General features: G+C 36.8%; 1 protein-coding gene across 5 annotated transcripts in view; it reads right to left on the minus strand.

Annotated features, from left to right (window-relative positions):
• Positions 1-1,788: 1,788 nt before the first annotated feature.
• The window catches only part of FAT1 (FAT atypical cadherin 1), a 104,906-nt gene continuing 84,456 nt past the window's right edge, over positions 1,789-22,238 (minus strand). For 2 of the 5 annotated variants that reach the window (XM_085058820.1, XM_085058819.1), the window contains exons 16-29: positions 21,730-21,867; positions 21,279-21,422; positions 18,892-19,089; positions 14,020-14,821; positions 12,926-13,057; positions 12,654-12,817; positions 11,630-12,092; positions 10,947-11,100; positions 10,605-10,715; positions 9,757-10,388; positions 9,373-9,510; positions 7,253-7,312; positions 4,446-4,481; positions 1,789-3,508 (exon numbers count right to left, since the gene is read on the minus strand). In XM_085058820.1, the coding sequence (XP_084914946.1) occupies positions 2,883-3,508; positions 4,446-4,481; positions 7,253-7,312; positions 9,373-9,510; positions 9,757-10,388; positions 10,605-10,715; positions 10,947-11,100; positions 11,630-12,092; positions 12,654-12,817; positions 12,926-13,057; positions 14,020-14,821; positions 18,892-19,089; positions 21,279-21,422; positions 21,730-21,867 (3,798 nt within the window). In that variant the 3' untranslated portion in view covers positions 1,789-2,882. The other 3 variants (XM_085058821.1, XM_085058822.1, XM_085058823.1) reach the window with 3 other exon arrangements.

Raw genomic sequence — 22,238 nt, forward strand, 5'->3', positions numbered from 1 at the left:
AAAATGTTTGGCTTATAAAATAAATCACCTGGCTGATGCTTCTGAGTGTGTTGGACTACTGTTGAGTCAAACAGCAGTGCTCTGCTATATCAGGTTTAACTGGGTTTAAAATGTCACCAGCTTCATCTGGTGTATTGCCGTAGCTCTGTGTGGGAAAATAGGTTTAATGGCGCTTACTGGACCTGAATTGGGTGATAAAAGCTCCCTACAAAGGGAGCATTTGTGTAATGTGTCCTTGCTTTACTCACCAACAGCAAAGCTGTTGGGGAGTTGAAAATTCCTGCTATTTCCATAAGTGAGTATTATGATGCTGCCTTGTTTTCCACTGTGAAGTACAACCTGGGTGTTGGATGTTGCCTAGCAGCAGCTCTTGTGAAGAGGTAAAATAAAAAAAATATATTCTGATACTTTCAACAAAATGTTTTCTTATGCTGACTTGGAATTTAATTGTAGAATAATGAGACATTGTTCCTTTTCAGCTTGATGCTCTATATTAGCCTTCAGTTCACAGTATTATGAATACAAGTATATTTAAGTGTTGATATTCCTGTCCTTCACACCTCTCAATTTTAAAAATCTGTCTTCAGGCCTTTCATCTGTAAATGAGTAACTTTATGAGAAAATGTATTTGTAGGGCAAGCTTTCAGCTTTACTGGTAACCGTTATAACTGAGAAATGATGCAAATTTGAGCAGTGTCTTCCTCTTGCTGACTCCTGAGGTTCATTCTTACCAAGCAGCAGACATTAAGGAATCTTGAGCAGAGCTGCCACGAAGGTTAACCTTTCTAGCTCAAGATGGGCCCAAAGCAGTGATGTGAACTAGAGTGTGTGGCACCCTCTGCTCACAGTTCTGTAAGATTCTTCTAAAGCTATTAAAGAAGAAAATTGTAACCCTCAGTCCAACATACAAAAGGCTCTTAGTTATCAGGGCAAATATTGCAGCACACAGCCAGAACGTGGGTTCAAACCCATTGATTTTTTAGCCTTTTTACTAAGTCATGAGATTCTTAACCTGCATATGGGCAAGTTAAGACAGGAATGTCTGTGCCTGGCTGTGTCCTGCAATCCACCCAGTTTTCATTATACAGCTGCCAAGCTGGGAGTTGTTCCATTTTGTGTATAAATAGCACTCCAAATACAGTACCCTGTTCCCCTAGATGGTAGAAGGCTGAGGCTTAGCTCTCATGACTGAGAATCTAATATTGTATATTTCTAGGCTACAGAACTTTTATGACAGTAGGAACAAAATGGAGGTGGAGCTGAAAGGATTCCAGGCTATATTAAAAATTCACTAATGTGCCAGGAAATCTGTTCTGAACTTAAAAAGCATCCCTCAAGCAAGAGGTACAAGACAGTCATATTATTCCTTTAGCTTACCATCAGGCCAAATTTATGCTAGAGAACTCTGCTAAAGGCTTTGTTTTTTTCTAGTCAGAAAATCAGCTGGATAATACACATGCAACCTGTATTCCATCCTTACTTCTTCAAGGTAAACTTCTAGTGTGAACTTAATGTATGAAACTGCAACTGAAATATAATTGCAGGAAACCACCAACTATTTAGCACAAAGTCAGACAATGGCATGGCCATTTCAGCATGCAGGTGCACAATCAAGGGGTAACTAGTCATGAAGATAATTATTCAGGTGATAAAAGATAGGAGAAATTGCCTTAAAGATCTTGGGGATTTTTTTTGTATATATTTTTGGGACTTGAGAAAAAATACTCAGCAATTTACATAGCTGATATTATATGTTTAAAGAAAAATGCAAACTACCGAGAAGGCTACTGCAGTTTGATACCCATCAATCTTTATTCAGACTGGCCCGATTACTTTTAAAAACACCATTAAGCAGACACACACTGCCATCTCGTGAGCATCTCTAACACAGCTGCAGGCTGATTTCGGAGGAGAGGAAAATGAGTTGCTTGGAGCAAGTAACTTAATACAGTACAAAACACATACAGACTTAAAAAATGCTGCACTGAATGCTTTGTCAATGGTATATTATATAATAGAGATACACAGAGCAAAGCTAAAGTATTTTATTAATAATTTATTGTCAGTAAGAAAGACTGGCTAATGGTAATTTTCAGTAAAAACCTTTACAAGACCATTGGATCACAAATATACAGACACTATAAAAACTGTGTCATGGTGGTTTTGGTTCTAAACTGGTATGCAGAGGGTACTCAACACACTTTCCAAGAAGGGAAAAAAATGTTTACAGTTCTAAAATACAGCAACCCATTTAAGACATTTCCATGTAGCTGACCCAGAAAAATATCAGACCTAATGTATGTACAATTGAAATTGTGTGAATATGTTGAATGTTTTACAATGAAATGTCAAACCTTAGTTTTCAGGGGAATACATACAGTGATGCCCTGATTATAATAAGTCAGGGTGCTCATTTTTAATGGCACACTAACACCACTAGTTTCAGTGGAAAAAAAATTCACAAAATATCTACAAAATCTAGTTAAAACTATTAAAATCAAAACTGTACATAAAATTTACAAAAAGTAGGAGAAAATTAATTGCATTAGAACTATATAAATATATGCATCATGCTTACATGGAGAAGTGGTATGTGATTTTTTTTTTAACATAGAACAATGTAAGTACATAAAGGATGTTCAGAAATGGCACAGCCAAAGGAAATCTTGGAACTGTCCAATTACAGTGGGTCAGGAAATAGAAAGAGGTTCATTTAGTGAAATGAATTGCATGATCCAATGCTGCCATGCCAGTTTAGCTCACTGAAACAAAAGCATTCATTGTGGCTGGGAAAAAAAAGAAAGAAAAAATAAAAAAGCTCTTGAAAAATGTTCTAGATTTGATAAAGTTTGTTAAGAGTCCAGGCACTTTTGTTGAGTGTGTCAGACTTCTGTATGTTGCTGGGAATCAAGTGGAGGAATTTTCACATCTTCAAAGTGACCATCATCTCCACTCTCATAGTCACTCATCATGACTTCAGACTCCATCTCACAGCATGCTGACACATCCGAGCAGGAAGCTGTGGAAGCGTACACAGACATGGACATGTTGTCTACAGGGGGTGCTTCAAAGTCTTGACTGAACCCCAGTGAGTACGGAGCGTACGGTTCTCTGTAGCTGCCGCTGCTGCCACTGGGTGTAGTCTGAGGTTCTGACATGTCTGCAGGGTAGTGATGGGGAAGGTACTGATTAAGGTTAAATCTCTGCCTGCTCCTTGTAGAAGAACCCAAGCTACCTACGGCTGGCATGTCTCTGGGTGGCTGTATTGACTCAAACTGGTCGCTGTATTCAGGTGGTAACGGTGGAAGCTCATCAGGTGCAGGGAAGTCATCAGGTGGAGGTGGAAAATCACTTTCTATGTCATAACCGCCAGGGTAATAGTCTGTGTCGATGGCATTTGGATCCGTGTAGAGGGGAGCTGACTCCTCAACCACTTCGTAATTTGGGTACTCTTGGATACCTGGCAACTGAACACTTGGCATCCAGTCTGATGTATCCCAGTGATAACCTGAAAATTAAAAAAAAAAAAAAAGAAAAAAAAGTAGTATTACTATCTTGTATTGAAGTCAGTCTGAAATGAGAAATCAACACATGTATTAAGACAATGCAATCACTGTGATTAGGACACTACTTGTTAATCAGCAGCTTGCCCTGGTTGCACAAAAGACATTAAACACAACTTTACTTTATGCCATGCATTAGATAGTGTATCATACACACTTGAACTTTTACATTTTCTCAGACATCACACCTAACATGGAAAGAACTGTAGTCACCTATGGAATGTGCTGTCACAATACATAATGGTATAGAATTTTTCACAGGATAGCAGAAAATCAACACCCTGCCTGGTGCAGCTAAACACTTAATCAATTGTTGCTCAGTAATTAGTTAGGGTGATAAGAACAGCCTTTTTTTCTTAAGAATGTATTTAGCATACATAACCTATGACTTTCTTACATAAAAGAAGCAATTTTGGTTTGGTAAAGTATTCAGATAATTTAAAGTGACTTTACCCCTTAAGCAAATTATAAAGTTAATTTCACAAAATGCTGTTAGCTCTACAGGAACTAACACACCTCTGATAAAAATCTTTGATTATTAGTAAAGACATTCCACATTCAAATACAAGAACAAAACAGGAAAATCAAGCTTAATCATGCAAAAATGACTGAACTTGATCCTCTCTTGCAAACTCTCTTTGAGTAAGTTTGTATTTGTCTGCTGGAAACTAGATGTAAGCTTAAAGTCATTATAAACCAGTAACTTATCTCATCTGAACACTGATAAAGAAAATAATACACTGTTGTAATATAGTGCAAAACTAGTAAAGAGAAATCACTGCAGACAAATGCACAGCAAGCAACTGACAGTAAGTCTGTGTTAAAACCAAATATTAACAGAAATATTTTGGTGAACATCAATGAACTGCATGCAGAAGTCACCTCTTGAATTGCTGAGGTCAGGAACAGCAAAAGACTCTTTAGGTGGCAGAATGAGAAGAAAAAGGAGAAAACATCTGTAGTTAGGAATCAAATAGCAGAACCAATATGAAGACAAACAATGACTAGTCACTATGACATCCATGCTGCTTTTGTCCAGTTTAAATTAGCAATACTAAAGTTGGTGCTTTTGTTTATTTTCTCCTGTGCTCCTTATTTGTTAAGACTTGAACTGTAGGACAGCTACTGAATTAATGTACATCTGGGAACCAGACGTCTTGTGGTAAAATCTGCAGTCTGGAGTTTGCTGAAATCCTCCTATAGGTGTATTCAGGACTTCTGCTACAGAGGGTAACAGGAGTTGATCTGATTTTTTTCTTTCCTTGTATCTGCCCTTGTTTTTTGATACACTTTTTCTGTTTTTAATGCGCTATTGGCACTTACACTTTTAAGTATCTCTCAAATATCAAGGTAACTTCCTTTAGTGTCTAGCTACCCTACACAAAGCACTGGGAAACCTGTCTGCCTTTGTACAGCAATTCCAACAACTCATGTTCAGCAGAGATCTGCACTGTGTTTTCTGACAAATATTAAACCTTTCTCTCTTCAGGAATCTATATTCCCTATTCAAGTCTCTAAGGATGAGCAATGCATATCCTAAAAGCCAAATCTTCTCCTAAGAATTCATACTTTCATCTGTTCTTGGAAGACTGAAGGGACAGAGGCTGACTCTGCAGAGAGGAGTTCCTATTTTTTTAAGCTTGCCTAGCCCAGATAAGAAAAGTACTGTACAGACTAACGGAGATGCCAGTCTCAGCTTTGAGACTTAAAACATCTCTGGTCTTAACTCCAGGAGAAGGTTCTGATCACTAGTCTGCTTAGAAGACAACATTCTTTATTTTTACTGGGAAACCGGGTGCAAAACTTAAGCCAAAAGGCCTTATGATTTAGAGCACTTTTACCAAGGAATGGAGAAATCTTGGTTTCCCTCTTCTTCTGAGGCAAAGACCCTTTAACATAAATTACAGAAATCCAAACTAGAACCTGATGTGCCCATCTTTATGTGAAAATCTGACAGACTGGAGCTATATTTTCTCTTGCAGTCAGCACTGCTGATTTGCATCAAGCTACGACCTGAGGAGCAGTGCAGAGAATGCAGGCCAAAACTTGTCCTAGGACGAGATTATCTACAGTTCACTCTTCCAGGATACCTGTTGGACAGAAACACTTGGGCAGACTAAAGGTAAGGACTATCTGTCCCAGAACTTGACGTTGCTGCAGGCTTGAGTAAAGATCTCTGCTGCTCGAAATGGCACCCTCCTGAGGGTGCTCAAAACCAGAACTCATTACCTAAGATACTTTGAAAGAAGAAATGCTTATTAAGAGTAGAAATTTTCAAATGTTAAGAACTAGCTGAGTAGGACATACTAAATCTCATTATGACTACAATGCATAAAATGTTTGTATTTATCTAATGGTGATAGTAAACCACCAAACAATACTTTTATCTTTGACTTGAGAACTACATCTATAACTTTTAGATTCTACTGATTAAATCTCAGAGAAAATCTGAATAAGTTATTAAATATTCCCCCTGATAGATATGGCCTCTTTTAGTCTTGTAATTCTCCCTTTCCCAAGACTGTGCATTGCAATTTTTCAGCACTGAGGATTATACTCTATAGGTGCACATTAATGAAATGGCACCCTCATTAATGAAATACTCTCATGTAATTAGAAGTCTTTGCATTTGTCTACTCTCTTTCGTGTGTCTGCATAAACTAAAAAGGATTCACTTCAGATAACAAACTGAAGAGAAACTTGAGCTACTATAATCAATGTTCTTAAAATGGCTTCATTTTAAGTAGGACTTAGTAAAAAAACATAACGTCTCCTAGTCTATCAAGAAATAGGAAGCATACACTGGATATTATTTCAGAAGAAACCTCTGCAAACTCATGGTCATGGAGTGAATTATTTGCCTTTTACTGGAACTTAAAGTACTGTTTAAGTAAATTAAAACAGTAGTTTGCATTTCTATTGACTCACTGGCACTTTTATTACTACTATTATTTTTTAAAGTTTGTGTTTTCCAGAGTGGTTAGTTCTTAAATGTTAGCAGAAATTAAATACAATTCCATTGAAAATGCCTACTTTGCCTCTTTCTAACTTCCAGATATATACTACACACACATACAAATACATGTGTGTGTGCATACGTATACCCAAACATACCTTTTAGGTACTGCTGTCAGGCTGGATGGCAATGAACTACTTAAACTGAGAGGGATGTGTATGGCTATATACCTCAGCTGCAGACAAAAATAATTTTTTTTATTAATCTGAAGACCAGGGAAGTGAGTACTGATACCAGACCACACTGACTCTGCTCAGCTGGACAAGGTATCAGCAGGTGTGGGTGGGAGAAGAAAAGGAAGCGGAGGCTGCTGCTGTTTCAGCTACAGTACTGTATGTATTTGCCTTTGATGTTGTCTCAATACTGCTGTGGCAGCTTTAGTGTGAATATTTTCAGAAGAGAGTAAGCACCAAGACCTTTTTATGCCAATTATTTTTTTTTCCCAAGAAATCACACTTTGAAAACTGTTCACAGGGCAAATACAGCATGCTCAAGAAAATATTAATAGATATACAATATAAATATATATTTTTCTAAAACTTATTAGAAAGTCTAATTTAATAATATGTTATTACTCCCACGTGCTAGGGCTACATTACTAGAAGATAATATAAGAATAAAAACGTGCATTATTCTGCCAAAGCAGTAAATAAATATGAAAACATGTATATACCTTCTTTTTCCACCGAGTCAACAACAGCATTGACAAGGTGTATTACAGTCACTACGGAAGCTTGTAAAAGGTATAAAAGGAGCAAATTAAAACAAACCTATAGTTAGTATCACTTAAAACAGCACAGAGACACACATAAAAACCCCCACCAACACTGTGAAATTGCAATTTATTACTATTTTATAGAGCAAGATTATTGGTGTACATACAGATTTACCCTCTATCTAGAAAGTAGTTGCATGTCATACATAAAACACATATCTAGTGCTCAATTTCATTCTTGCTAAACATACAAAAGTACTTGTAACTACTCCTGAAGCACATTTTGCATGAGCACAAAGCTGCTTAAGTTGTGTTAGAATTTCTGAAATTTTGCCTAAATATACTCATTTGCATAATACTTTATCTACATAGTAACAAACTAGACTTTTCTAAAAGCTTCTGTTGGGTGAACTAAGGAATATTGCATTAGACTTTAAAAATGCCAACTACGTTCCCTTCCTGACAATGAAAGATATGGGAAAGAAATGTTCCCTGAAATGAACTAAAAGGTTAGAATATGAAAAATATCTACTGAAAATTTCTGTTACTCATCTACTTAAGTTGTGTATGAAGTAGAGATATCACAGTAGGAATACCAAATTCAGGCTATTACATTCTTATTAAAAAAACAAACCCCAAACCTAAAATGAATGTAGTTTTAATGTCTTCCCTTTCCTCCAAGATACTTTTGGAATGGAAAAGGACTTACTCTTACAGGGTAAAATGAAGTAAGCACATGCAACTTGTTTGCACAGTTCAGGGATTAAATATCAAGATAATAAATTCTGAATCTACCACAACAGAAGGAATGAACAGTATCTATGATGCTACAGCTATTTCCCTTAAAATGATGAATTAATGAGTAATCAATACATGACAGGAAATGGGAAAAGGAATATACTAAACAAATGGGATGGTGAGGAAGGGAGAACAACATATATAAGACAACACTTAAAACCACAGGAAAAGAAGTTGGAAGTTGGTATCAGGTCTACTGATAAAATGATGATGACTATGAGCATACCATATTACTTTCACCAATCATTAAACCAGATGGGTTTTTTCATGCGGTTAATAACAAATTACTCCACTTCATTAGAAGCAGAATGTTCTTTATTCCTAAGCTAAAGAAATTTCAAATTCATTTTTACCAGACAGAGACAGAAGCAGAAATTGAAATAAAGAGTCAAAACACACCTTAACTCAGTGAATTAAGCTATGAGACAACTGTGTCTTTGTCCAATCAGTATGATATGTTTCTGAATACATAGATGCATTCATATTAACTATAAAAGCATCTGTCATCACAATGGAAAAGACATCCAATTAATAATAATCAAACCCACAAATATGTATGTTGATTATATTTTGATGGACTGGAGGTGAGATCAAAATATTTCTACTTCTATATTGGCTTTTTTCAATGTATGAAATGTATTTATGAATTCATTTCAATCATGGTGAAAGCCAAATATACTGTTCTATTGTAACAAAATTTCTTTTTGTGCAGTTTCCTTCATTACTAAAGTAATCAAACTTACAAGCAGTCCCTTAAACTCTGCTCTCACTCAGAACTGATCTGATCCATATGGGAGCTGAGGTCGCAGCAAGAAAAAGAGAAGGAAACAAATGAAACTGTAACACCAGAAAGCTTTTTAGTGAGAGGTGAACGGCAAAGCGAAAATTATCTTTGTGCAGAGGCCATTTTTTAACTTCATTGTATTCTTGCATAAGATGATAACCAATGATAACCTAGAAGAGTTTACCAAATTTTAATACATTTTAAACACAAGGCTCTGAACAACTTGAGCTGCATCTTCACTATAATATTCTAACAGCAGAATGATTATATATAATTTTAAGGTAAAGTAATTAACAGGAGGTGTAACATAGGTAAAATATTTTTTAAAAATTAACAGATCTGGGTATTAACATAAGTAAATACAAATATATATTAAATAAGCTACTATTTAATATATATTCAATATATGTAAATCCTATTGTTGCTAAGAGATACAGATGCAAAGACAGAACAAATGAACATAAGCAGCAGTACAGAATGATTGCATTTTACGTACCATTGTCGTCACATGATTCAGACTGGAAGGAGCTGAGAGACTGGACCTCAGACATGCTTTCTCTAGCACTGTAAGGATGGGAGTTCTTTTCATCCAGAGGCTTCTTAGAAAGGCAGGGGTCAAGATCTACTACTTTAGCTGAAAGAAAAAGTTTCAAGTGAGACAACTGATAGATTCTAGATTAAAGAATCTATACAATTTAAGCTTGAGGTCTGCACATTCTTACAAAATTTAGTAGAGCATGAAGCCTGATCAGAGACAAAACCCAGTAAAGTCATAATGGTTTTGTACCCTAAGAGATATAGATGGAGACTTTGTACTCATATTGAAATTGTACCAGCACACACATTTATCAGGAAAGTAAAAAACAAGGACATCTCTTACTGTCATAATCAAAATCCCAGCTGGGTTTCTGTATTGAATCACTGTCCGAAGGTGAGTTGGAGGGAGGTGGAGGTGGCAAATTTGGTGCAACACTGCAAACAGCTACAGCTTTCCGGTGACCATGTACAGAATCTGGGTTAAAAGTACTAAACTCTGGGTGCTCAGGGATAGCAGACCCCTCAAAAGAATTCCTGTCAAGATTGTTCCTGGAGTCACTTGGAATGCTTGGAGTATATGAAATGGGACGAACAGGAACCTGTGGTGGGATGTCAGAATAGATGTTTTTATTTAATTTTGCATCAAAATATGGCCTTTGCAAGAAGGCTGTTGTAGCTCCCAGTTGCTTGTCTTCAGGTTCTGGCTGGTGCTTCTTCTTTCTACGAACCACTTTGCGGCAAATGACAAAAATCCCAACTAACAAGAAGATTCCTGCGATGAAAACAATAATCCCGATCACTTCAGCTAAGCTGATGTTCCAAGATGTTGAAACATATTTATTAAGAACAATGTCTGTGCAGTGTTTTCCTCCAAATCCATGACTACAGTTGCAGTGGTATGAACCATAAGTATTCTCACAAAGGGCACCATTGAGACATGGGTTTTCTATGCATTCATCGACATCAGTCAGGCACCTATCAGAAACAGAGCACAGCAGTGATGTTTAGTTTAGACCAGTGGTCTTTGTTCTAACCTTGTTCTCAACAATTTTAGATATACTTAACATATACTTGCACACTAGCAAGCAATTTGTTATTTTATGAACATTCCAGATTTCAAACAGTTTGAACTGTTAACTGTTAATCTGTTATAATACTACTAAAATTCAATGTATGTGGAACACTGCCTACCTTTCTCCACGAAAACCTGCTTCACACTCACAAACAGGTCCATCCAAACTGTCAATACACTTGCCACTGTTTTTGCAAGGATTGTCTTTGCAATACGGACCCAGCTGGCATCTGCAAAGGCAAAACAAACAAAAATACATGAACCATTACCTTACTGAAGTGAGTATATAATATGGGACTCAGGGCTGTAAAACAGGGGCTGTTGTTAACTTCAGCCAACTCCAGTGTGTCTCAAACTCTGAGCTTTAAGTAGGAAACAGAAGAAAAAGGAAACAGAACAAGGGTTACATTTATAGCCTGTTCTCTATGGGTTCATTGATACAATGAACCACACAAACATACCTTTGACCCGTGTATTGTCCTCGGCACTGGCAGATGAAATCATCACTGACTGGGATACAAGTCCCACCATAGAGGCAGGGGTTGGATGCACACGGGTTGACACTTACATCGCAGTGAGTTCCCATAAACAAAGGTGCACACTTGCAGTAGTAACCTGAAATCAAATACAGTCTTTCTGAAAGATGCACATGGCTTTACTGGATTTGAGATAAAATCCTCCTTGCTCACCTACAGATTTAAGATAAATTCCTCCCTACTCACCTATCTGTCAAAGAGAGAAAGGATGAAAAGTAGAAATGTTTTTATCGAAAGATGAGGCAAAGTCTAACAGTAATATTTCATGAACATGACTGAAGGTTAATTTCCATTTCTTTCACAATACACAGATTATCCCAGTGATTTCAGAATTTTTAAAGACTTAAAAGTAGGCATTAAGAGGATAGATCTCAGGTGTCAGCACTGAAGATTAAATACCCTTTTGACAGATGGACTTTGTCTACTTCATACCCCAAGGAACTGAATCTAGAACACAGGCGTACGCAGTCTTCCTACCTATTCAACACCCAACCTTCTACAACTCCTTTGGAAACCAAGAATTACGCATGAAGTTGTTTTGTCCTTCAAAGCAAAGAAGTGAAAAAGCAGTTTTGCAAATTAAAAGCAGAAGATAAAGCGCAGCTTACCTCCATTTGACAGTGCATTGCAAATGCCTCCATTCTGACATGGGCTGCTTGAACACCCATCTGTGGTAGTTAGTAAGCATCCAGGAGTGACATCTACAGATTCTTCAATGTGTACATAATTTCGTGGCTTACTGTTTAGGGGCAGCTCTTGTCCATTTAGTACAATAGAATCCATACAGCCTCTGAAACCATTGCTAACCTGAGGACTTCTACCGTGTCTTGTACCTTGCTGACGAATATGACCACCAAAAAACACGTGATTGTCTAGGTTTAGTGTTCTAAGTGTGCCAGGAGCAGTACCAGATGCAGTATGGACCCTATCCAGAACAAGTCGTGCATAGTTTCCATCCACTTCAAGAGACACGGAATGCCACTGGCCATCATTTATCTGAGTGCTCTGAATAGAGACAATGCCAGGTCCACTGCCACAATCAAATTTATACTGCAGTCTTCCATGATGGATCTACAGAGGAAAGACACAACATCAATAAATGGTCTGCACACTTAAAGAGTATAAAATATTGATGCCTATAAGAGTTTCTGTTTGAGGGACAGTATGACTGTGATCTGCACAAAAAGCAGTTTAATAACACTGTTTTCAAAACAGTCACAGTGACTGTGATTTACTCTACACGGTTCTTTTAATTGATGTGTACACCTTTTACATTTTTTTCCCTCCAGTAAAGACATCACAGATAATAATCAAAATATTACAATATTTCAATACCTTTCATCTTGTGCTTTAAGTGACTTTTTCTTTCTGAAACTTTATGAACTTCAGTGTTATAAGAAAATAAATTTTAAGTCCTTTAAAATATATGATTCAGGAAGCTTTGTTTGTTTACGCATTTAGAAAATTCTGTACAAGTTTGTCACCAGGATGTGTAACATCCTCTACCTTTAAGGCAATTTCAAATTATAATAATTCCACAGAGATGTTATGCCTCAATCTTAAATCTGGCACAAAAAGTAAGAAGATGGTAGCAAGAAACGAGGAGATATCCACTAGGAGATTTTAATATACCTCTAAGATACTGTAGTCTGTTCCTCGAGCATACATAACAACTGCATGAGCAGAGTAAGTTCTAAGTCTCATTGTCAGCTTCATTTCCTCTTTGTTCTCATTTTCCATGAGACGATATTTCACATAGCTGCTCCCAGTAAATGTCACAGCAGAGCCAGCTGATGCTTAGGAATGCAGAAAAACATAAAATGTATTAGCACAGGACTGGAATAAAATTTATGTTTGGAAAGCAATATAGTTTTACACAGAGTTTTTTAGAGTTAATTCCTTACCAGGACATTGTCCAGCTTTGCTGTCTTGACAAACACAGGTGTATTTTCCTTCCTTTGGATCTCCTAAACATTCAGTACCTTCAGGACACGGGTTTCCTTCACACACACTGTTCACCAGGGGGCATTTCCCTTCTGTAAAATCAAATCCATTATTTATTTTTTGTTGGTGATAATAGTATTATATGACAAGAAACTCCTTCAGTACAGTAGCTGAAAGTAACCCAAATGATATTCCCAACTATCAGACAAGGAAGTGAAATAACAGGTATGGGAGATGACTGGCACAGACTAGACAAACAGCATATAGAGTGGCTGATGCTCATCCTTATCTTGATTACGCAATTCAATTGGTAAAACTGGGAAACTGGTGCTGTGGTTTAAATCTTACCATTACTTTAATTCACCACAAAACTCAACATGTTGATACTATGTATGGACAGAGTAGAGAAAAGCATGTCTCTTTTCTCTACTCTGTCCATACATAGTATATACAGGAAGGAAAAGGAAGGGACTTTAAATATTTACATCATATGTGCAAGTTCACCCAGCAAGGTTAAGTCCTAATTTTAGAAAGCTATGTTGTTTTCCTCAGAGATAAATTAATCTTGTTAGAAATCTTTATACTCACATATATATCTAATGAATATTCATTTCCCACATTACCCCCTTATCCCCAACCAAGTCTGGAAACTGTGTGGGCTATTCCTCTAAGCAGAAACAACGAAGTATTCAGGTGTTTTGCAAGAACTTACCTTTGTGCACACAACACTGAAAATACATGATAGGCAACAATAACAAAAAAATTAACTTCCTTCATAAACTGGAAAATAAAGGTGTAACTATTAAAAAAATTAAAATCTGCTCCCGTAAGCTTGAATTATATAACCTCTTAAAATGAGGTAATTATATAGCCTCTTAAAATGAGATAAGAAAGAATTACTCTTTACTATGAATAAAATTAGGCAAATGTTGTAGAGATGGTTACAGAACATTCTTAATCTTGTCCTGTAATATAAATTTCATCTGTGAATTATGGCTTTTTAAAACCAGAACAATCATTTCAAGGCTACAGTTTTCCTTACTGCTTTTCTTACCTTTACAAAGACAAACTGCTGTTCTGTGATGACGGGGAGTGACAAAACTCAGCCTGGCTGTGCTGTGGGTTGACATGATGTTTTCATCCACTGTTACTTTTTCTTCACAAAAGTTCAAAGGACAATCTAGGCCTGTGCAGAGCTTATGAAACACATCAATTATCCGGACACCTAAAATTTCCTCTAGGTCAGGCACAGAAGAGTTTATCTTGTGGAGCAAAATTCTCATTGGGTGGTGAGAGCTACCAGACTTTTCAATATTCAGGAGGACATCAAGATTAGAAGGAGGATCAGAAGGCTGCAAACTAACAATCTGGATGTCATTTCTCCTCACGCCCAAGATGTTTCTTAATGCTCTCTGGAAATTGCGCCAGTAATCACCAACGAATTCTTCAGGGGACAGGTTTGCAAAGCGTATTGCGATACTGTGATTTAATACATCTTGTGTGATCTGTCTGATGTGTACCATAATATCAGCTGCAGCTGTAAATTTTCCATCTGTAACAGTGACATTTAGGAGGTACTGTCCTACATCTAACCTTTTGTGTGCTATTAGTTTGCCACCAGTACTGGAAACGGAGAACAAAGATTCCATTTTGGGGTCCAGACTGTATGTCAAGGTATCATAAACATCTTGATCGGTTGCATGAACTTTTCCAATGACACCACCTGAATATTCTTCTCCAAAGGCTGTGATAAAGATTTCGAGAGGCAGAATTGCTGGAGAATAAATGCTTTCCTCGATAACTCTAATATCAATGTAAGTCAAAGATGACAATGGCGGTTTTCCATTATCTGCCACCTGAAGGAAAGATGAGCACAGATTTAGATTTTTGCTTTATTTCAAATTCTTCTGTAGATCTTTGTACTGTATACAGTGGAGCTGTATTTTTCTACCAAAAATAAATCCACCAAAAAGTCCTACAGGAAAATTCTTTACGTAAATTCCATAATGTGATTCCTTACATAAAAGTTAATACTGAAAATTTAAAAAGCTTATATAAGCAGGCACGCACAAACATGTTTTCACTTCTTCCAAGATTAAAAGGCTACAGTGGTCTTATTACCTGAAAATACCAGGATGCTACTAACACTGGTAGCAAATACATAGCAGATGCACCATAGCTGATTTCAGACAGTAGGTGGTGCTTGAAGCTTTTTTATATCAAGCATGGAAACACATTAGGAACTTGAAATGAGTCATGCACTAAAAATGTACAACATGCTTCATCACAGTTAGGAGGTGGTCTGGAAGACAAACTAAATGCAGTGTGCCAAACATACCTCAAAAGGAGAAAAATGCATGCAGAAAGTTACAATTAATTATGTTGCCTTTCATGATTTTTGATCACAGAGAGGGAAAAACCCACCAGTAGCAGCGTTTGCTTCAGACAATTAATTAACTATCTTTAACTGTATCAGCCTAATTCAATTTTCAGCCTTTTTGAACACCCTAGTCTCCACCCTTTTTAGAGAAAAACATACAATGTATGAAGATAGGACTAAAAACAGTAGAAAAGTGAGAAAAGGGCATTCCCTTGGGTTCACTTTTTCCTTCTATTTCTCACCTTGTTTCCTGTCTACTTTTTTCCATAGTTCTCTCCCAGCGGAAAGTGACACTGAAGAAATAGTTAAAGAATTGGAGACATGTGAAGGTACAGAGAAGATACACAGAGCTCAGAAGGCAGAAGATGCTCTGTATTGTTTAAAAGATTTTGCAATAATTTTACACTCCGAAGATCTATGCAGAGAAGCTGCTTTTGATTTTTCATACAAATTTACACAAAAGAAGAGTAACTCCAGGCATAAGATTATCTGTGGATGGGCACATAAACATGGCATTTTTAAAAGGTAATGTGTGTCTCAAAGAACTACATGTCTTTGTCCATTAAATCCAAAAGACAGGCATGGCTAGAAACTTGCCCTCCAGTTACCCAAACATAAATAACGAGCGCTTGAGTTCAAGTTGGCAAAGTTTTGTTTTGCCTAGATCTCTGCCTGGAAACAAGAGAAGGCAGGCAGTTTAGCTACAGAAGAAATGCCCACGGGAAACAAGGAAAGGTTCAAAACAAACAGACAAGCAAAATTGTAACAAATGGACACCACATAGGAAAGAAGAGCCTCAGGAGAAATGGTTTTTGAAAGTTCAGATATTTAAAAATCTGTGCTGTGGTTTTAAACTAAAGACTTCAGAGTGTGGCACAAAGGACTGCATGACTCATTGCTGAAGATTTTGCACACCAGTGCTGTCAGACATTTGTTAATGGATAATCTATTTCCTTTGGAGAGAGGGAAAGCAAATACAAGTGGCATGCCCATATAAGGTGACCACTGCGGCAAAAAAATCTTTTTTTCTATTAAAATGACATAAATGAAGTAAAAGAAATGCTCATATTAATTAAGATCTTTCAGAGGTAGTGGGTATGTAGAGTGCATATGGAGGAAGTTTGTGTGTTTTTAGTGGGTTTTTTTTGGGCTTTGAGTTTTTCCAAATTAAAGTATGCCTGTAAATTAAAAACATCACTACCTCAGCAATCCAGTCAGAAAACAACTAAGGTGAAAGCCGACAATACTGAAAAGCATACCAGTGAAGGTCAGTTAAAAACTGAAAATGGGTATCAAGATATCACACACTGCCATTTACTTGTGATTTGCAAGATCAAAATGCAGAAATTAAACATAGTGCAAACTTGAGAAAATGCCTTTAAAAAAAAACAACGTTATTTTAAATGAACAGAGAAAGAATATTTTTCCACAGTAGCCATGCCTATAGTTTTGTGTGTATCATTGAAACTGGAGTATTGTTTTGGGGAAGTGCTAGTTTTAGTCTTAGCTGCCTTCATACCCACATATTGTAAGACAATAGCAAATAATAGCAGCATGTCTATTGAAAAAAAGATGGCAAACTGTAAAATGACAAATGGCAACTAAAAGACAGTGACGTACTTTCAGAATCCAGTCAGGAAACATGGAAATCAACAGATTGGACAGGTCTAAAATACTGAGATTGGGTAGTACAGCACACAAAGATGCATATTAGTACAGTCTGCTTTAATGATTTACAGTCTGTGAGAAGTCTTTGTTCTAAGTGAGTACATTTGTTTTAAGACACTTGTTTAGCTACTGGATGCCATTAAAATAGCCCGTATTCATTCCCTAATAAAAAGGCACTTTTCAGCTGCTGTGCTGAAGACAAGATAGCTGAACTACTGACAGGCTGTTTACAAGCAGCCTGGAGACCAGGAAGTGGCTTGGAAATGAAAGAATTGCAGGATTCCGCCCAGAGTAAGAAGTTAGAAGTTAGTCTCACATTTAAGAAAAGCCAGGCACATTAGGAAGGGCCAAAGGTGCACCTAAATCATGGAATGTGACAAGGTCAGTGTAACAGTCTGTATAGAACAGAAATAACTGCCTGAACATGCATTTATAAGAATATATTTTAGAATCAAAATAAATAGAAATTAGTCACTGCTTAGAGGAGATTTAAAACATATGAATCTTGTACTACACTCATTCCACACAGGAATAACATCCACAAACCAAAAGGTGACTTTGGGGGAATTGGCACATCACTACTGAGGAAAAAATGGCTAACAGAGGAATGATCCACCTGCCCCCTTTTTCATCCCAATTCTTAAACCCCAAACTAAACTACATTTAAATGAAATTGTATCAGTCCTTATACTGATGGCTTCTGGTTATTAACATTTTAGTGACTCAAACAGCAAATTACAGTATCTGTGGGAATTTTTTCCTCTTTTCCCAGAGAAAATAGATGTTGTGTAAATATGTCACAATTATCCCAATGTGGACAGAATTCAGCACACACTGTTAGAGACAGTATTGCTCTAAAATTCTGCAAGTGTATGTTTACTCATAAACTATCTGCAAAAGTATATATAATTTGGAGATTGAAAGAAATTCCTCACGTGAAAATAAAGGTAAGAGTTTTTCTTAAAACACAAATCTGGAAATGAAGTTTAAGAATTAAGGCCAGCTATTTTTAGCCCACCAATTTTAAGTCCTCTGTTCACAGCTGCTTAATTCATAACTGAATTAAAAAGGACTAGATAAGATAAAAAATTGGTTTCAACTTTTCCCACACTAGTTACAAAAAGTATTTGAGAGAACATAGCTAGGTTAATGTAACTTTGAACACATTTTTGGTCTTTTCGCACAACAGTGGCAAAGAAAGACAGCACATATTATAGCACTTCAAGGTGAGTTGGTTTTTTTGGTTGTTTTTTTTTTTTTTTTGAGTTTTATGTTGTGTTTTCTACTGCAAGATCCTGAGATCTCTAACTACTGCACTGCAAGTTTCAATCCTATGAAAAAAAGGCCTACTGAAAATACTATGAAAAAAGGTCCGAACTTAAAAAAAGATGTTGCCAATTGCCACAGAAAAAAGAACGTGGCACTACAGAAAAAAATTCAGTACTGCTATATTGCGCAGCTTTCAATATCTCTGTTTTCACCATGTGAGTACAATCCAGCACACAGCTTCAAGGGTCAAAATGATAGTGGCAAGAGGAATTCTGCAGTAGTGGGTGGCTCAGGGGACCTGTCCCCTGCTGGCTTTTTCAACATTCCAACCAGAAGAGAAAGGGCTTCTCAAGATCGCTCACTCACTTAAAATTTCACTTACACCTTACTTCTGCTGTGAGTTTAACTGAACTTCCCATTGCACCTGAGTAGATGAGCATTCAAACCAACAGGCTTTGTCTATGAAGATGTCACCTCATGGGACATGCCTCAAACGACTACTTGGCATGTCAGAGCCTCATAACAGAACGACAAGTGGTGGGAGTGCATGAGCGGGGAAAGTTAATTAAATACTTACAACACAAAGCAGTCAGAAGAGGCACATCCTACCTTAACATGAAGCAAATAGTGATCTCTCACTTTGCGATTCAGTGCAGCACTCGTGGTCAGAACTCCCTGCTGGTTAATCTGAAAAGTGCTCTCTTCATTTCCACTCAGGATGGTGAAGAGAAAAGGAGGGCCATTGTGAGAAGAATCCTTGTCTGTCACCACTAGCTGCAGCACACTGAATCCAACCGGCTTATTTTCCTATAAATAGACAATACACATTGGTTTTGTTATAATTGTGGATCTCGTCTGATGTTGATTTCTTCCTCATAACAGAGACTCCAACAAATTACTGCCAAACCAGTTAATCACTACAAGAGAAACCAGCAGACAATATTGCTTCAGAGAAACTACTGCCCTCTGAGAATAACACTAAAACAACAATAAAAGGAGAAAGGCAGTTTTTATTCTTCATGTTGTATTTTTGAAGGTTATTTCAGCCTTGACACTTTACATTTTCCACTTCTGGTCTGAATTAATATTACAGTAGCATAATTACCAAGTCATCAAAGATTTCAAATTTACCTAAACCCCTGTTAAGAATAATCTAATATCTTTGTTGGGAGGACTAAAAAAACACACTCCTCCATCTGACCCCTTGCGACCCTAATTAGTGTCCTGAATACAGTTGTGGCTGCTACAACCACAGTCCAGGTAAAATACGAAACCCAGGTTTTAAAATTTGCATCATAAAATCCCTTCAAGTTTGCATCATGTGGATGCCTGAGGTTTCACAGACACTTCACACACTTTGGCTTATCATGTATTTTACACACACATATAACCTTATCTAACACTTGTAACAACTCTCCCAGAATACTCATGCTATACTGTATCAACCAGATTTTTTTATACACATACTTATTTTAAAAGGAAGGAAAGTACACACTTATACTATAGTACAACTATAACAAAATGCTGTCCTTTCACAGTTGCAAAAACTCCTAATAACAACAATACTCTGTTTCTGAGAGAATGATTTCATTATCAGATATTGCAGCTGAAGCTTTTTTCCTTTCAGCAAAACAAAGACAATTGCTTTAAAATAAAAATATTTACACTTGGACATCTAAAGTAATTTGACTTTCCTAAGAGCTAAGCACATTTCCAACTATGTCCACATATATCCATCTCCAATAAATGAGGAAATGCACACCAGCATTCTTGGGCAACTCCTCCAGCTACCTTCAACTGGGACAGGCCCATATGAATTAACTACAGAACAAGAGGACTTCCTTTTTAATTGAATAACAGAAATAGTGCAGACATTGGCTACACAGTCTGCAGTTTAGGACACACATTAACATTCGTTTCAAGAAAGACTGTAATTGGCGAAAAGAAGCTATATTTGACAGCACATAAACATGAATCTGTTGTTATGTTTTTTTTGTTTTTTTTTTAAAGCAAGATCCAGGACATCTTACTTGCAAGCTGTGAAGACTATATATACTGTGCAACTGTGAATACCATATATTGTATATATTCACTTTGCCCTATTTCAGAAAGCTGCCCTCACAAATCCCACACACTGTCTCAAACACAAATGGTATGTCAGGATGGCACAGAGCACCAGATAATATTGTCTGACCCTCACTGATTTACCGTAACAGGCTGGGTAACAGCAAAAGGACCCAAGGGACTGAGCTCATTTACATTACTAGTATAAAAAGGTCTTAATGCAATTCCTTTGTTGCCTTCCATTTATTTTCTACTGGATTCAGGAAAACAAGAAGCATAGACACTGCCCCCACTGTCTTTGCTTTTGTAGTTTTCTGAATTAGCACATGCCAGACACTTGAGAATCTGGCCTAAGGTACCAAATCAGTAAAATGATGGGTATGCAGCCATATGAAATTCTACTCTTGCTCTAACTGCTTCTGATCCTCAAGGAGGCCAATGGGAATTAAGTCTTAACCTATGCACCATGGTGCAGAACACTAGCTTCACACTAACAGGTTATCTAAAGGATCTTTTTCTAAGCAGTAACTCTTAACACTAAAAAGAAATAGCAAAATTATTATGTATTTTAACACCACTGTGTGATACTAAGAATGTTCTATGGATAAATGGAATGTAAAATATACATATATGTACACACACAAGGAATCTGAAAAAGAACCCGGAGAGGTTACGTAGTTTCCCTCACTGTAGATATTCTAGAACTGTCTGCACTCAATCCTGTGCCACATGCTCTAGGATGACCCAGATGATTCTGAGAACCTGCAATATAGGTTTCTAAATAAACTGCACAATGGGAATTTTATAACCCTTAACAGTTATTTGATAAGCAGTCTCACTGGTGATCTTAATTAAAAATACAGAAAAATTCAAGTAAAAAATTCGCTGTCCAAAAACATTATTGATTTGACTATTTCACTAGTTGTATTTACCTGGATGATAACACTATAGTTTCCCTTTGAGAACACTGGAGGATTATCATTTACATCAGAAACGTCAATGTTAACTGTAGTTGTGTTTAGCTTTGGTGGGCTTCCATTATCTGAGGCTTGAACTGTCAAGGTATATCCTGAAATCTAAAAAAATAATTTTAAAAAAATTAAAACATTCACTAAAGAGGAAAAAAGTAACAAACTCAGATTTTGTTTTATGGAAGAAATATTTTAGCACAACTCCCAGCAAAGCTTTCCTTCATATATTTAATCTTTTCTCTTCCTCCTTGTCCCCCCAAAGTACTGATATAAACAGATGCTTTTGCTTTATTACAGCTATATTAATTTTGGAACATGAAATGGTAATTTAAAAGTAGAATAAAAAAATGGTGGTCATCAATTATGTATAGTTAAATCAATCCCAACTGCCCAAAAAGCATGAAAAGTTTACCTTTTCTCTGTCTAAAAGCTTAGTCACTTTTATTTCACCCCTGGTAGGATCGATTGTAAAAGGATTTCCTCGATTGCCATCTATAATTGCGTAGTGAATGCGGTTGTTGGAAGGTCCATCAGCATCATCTGCCATAACCTAAGGGACATTAAAGTCTCAGTTAAAGCAGGCTGAAATAGACTCTAACACCTTTCAGATAAACTCATCCTGAAGATGAGCTGTTTTGGTATAACATACTTCATCGTTCTCAGGAGAAATGCCATCAACAGAACATACCAACATCACTTAATTTCCTGAATTTCTTCTGAAAATTAAGTCATGTTCTTGTGAGGAGAACATAAACGTATCACAAAATATCATCCACATTCCCACAGTGTCTGAAGTTTCTACTTCTGAAACCTTTTCAAAGTAAATTTTCAATTCACTCAGTAGCAAACATCTATTCATTGATGTTCACCTTCAAATCAATACTTATTCCTTCAGGACTGAAAGTATGATCATCATGATGG

Source organism: Lichenostomus cassidix, chromosome 4, assembly GCF_008360975.1.
Source record: "Lichenostomus cassidix isolate B80296 chromosome 4, HeHo_3.0, whole genome shotgun sequence".
NCBI classification, from domain to species: domain Eukaryota; kingdom Metazoa; phylum Chordata; class Aves; order Passeriformes; family Meliphagidae; genus Lichenostomus; species Lichenostomus cassidix.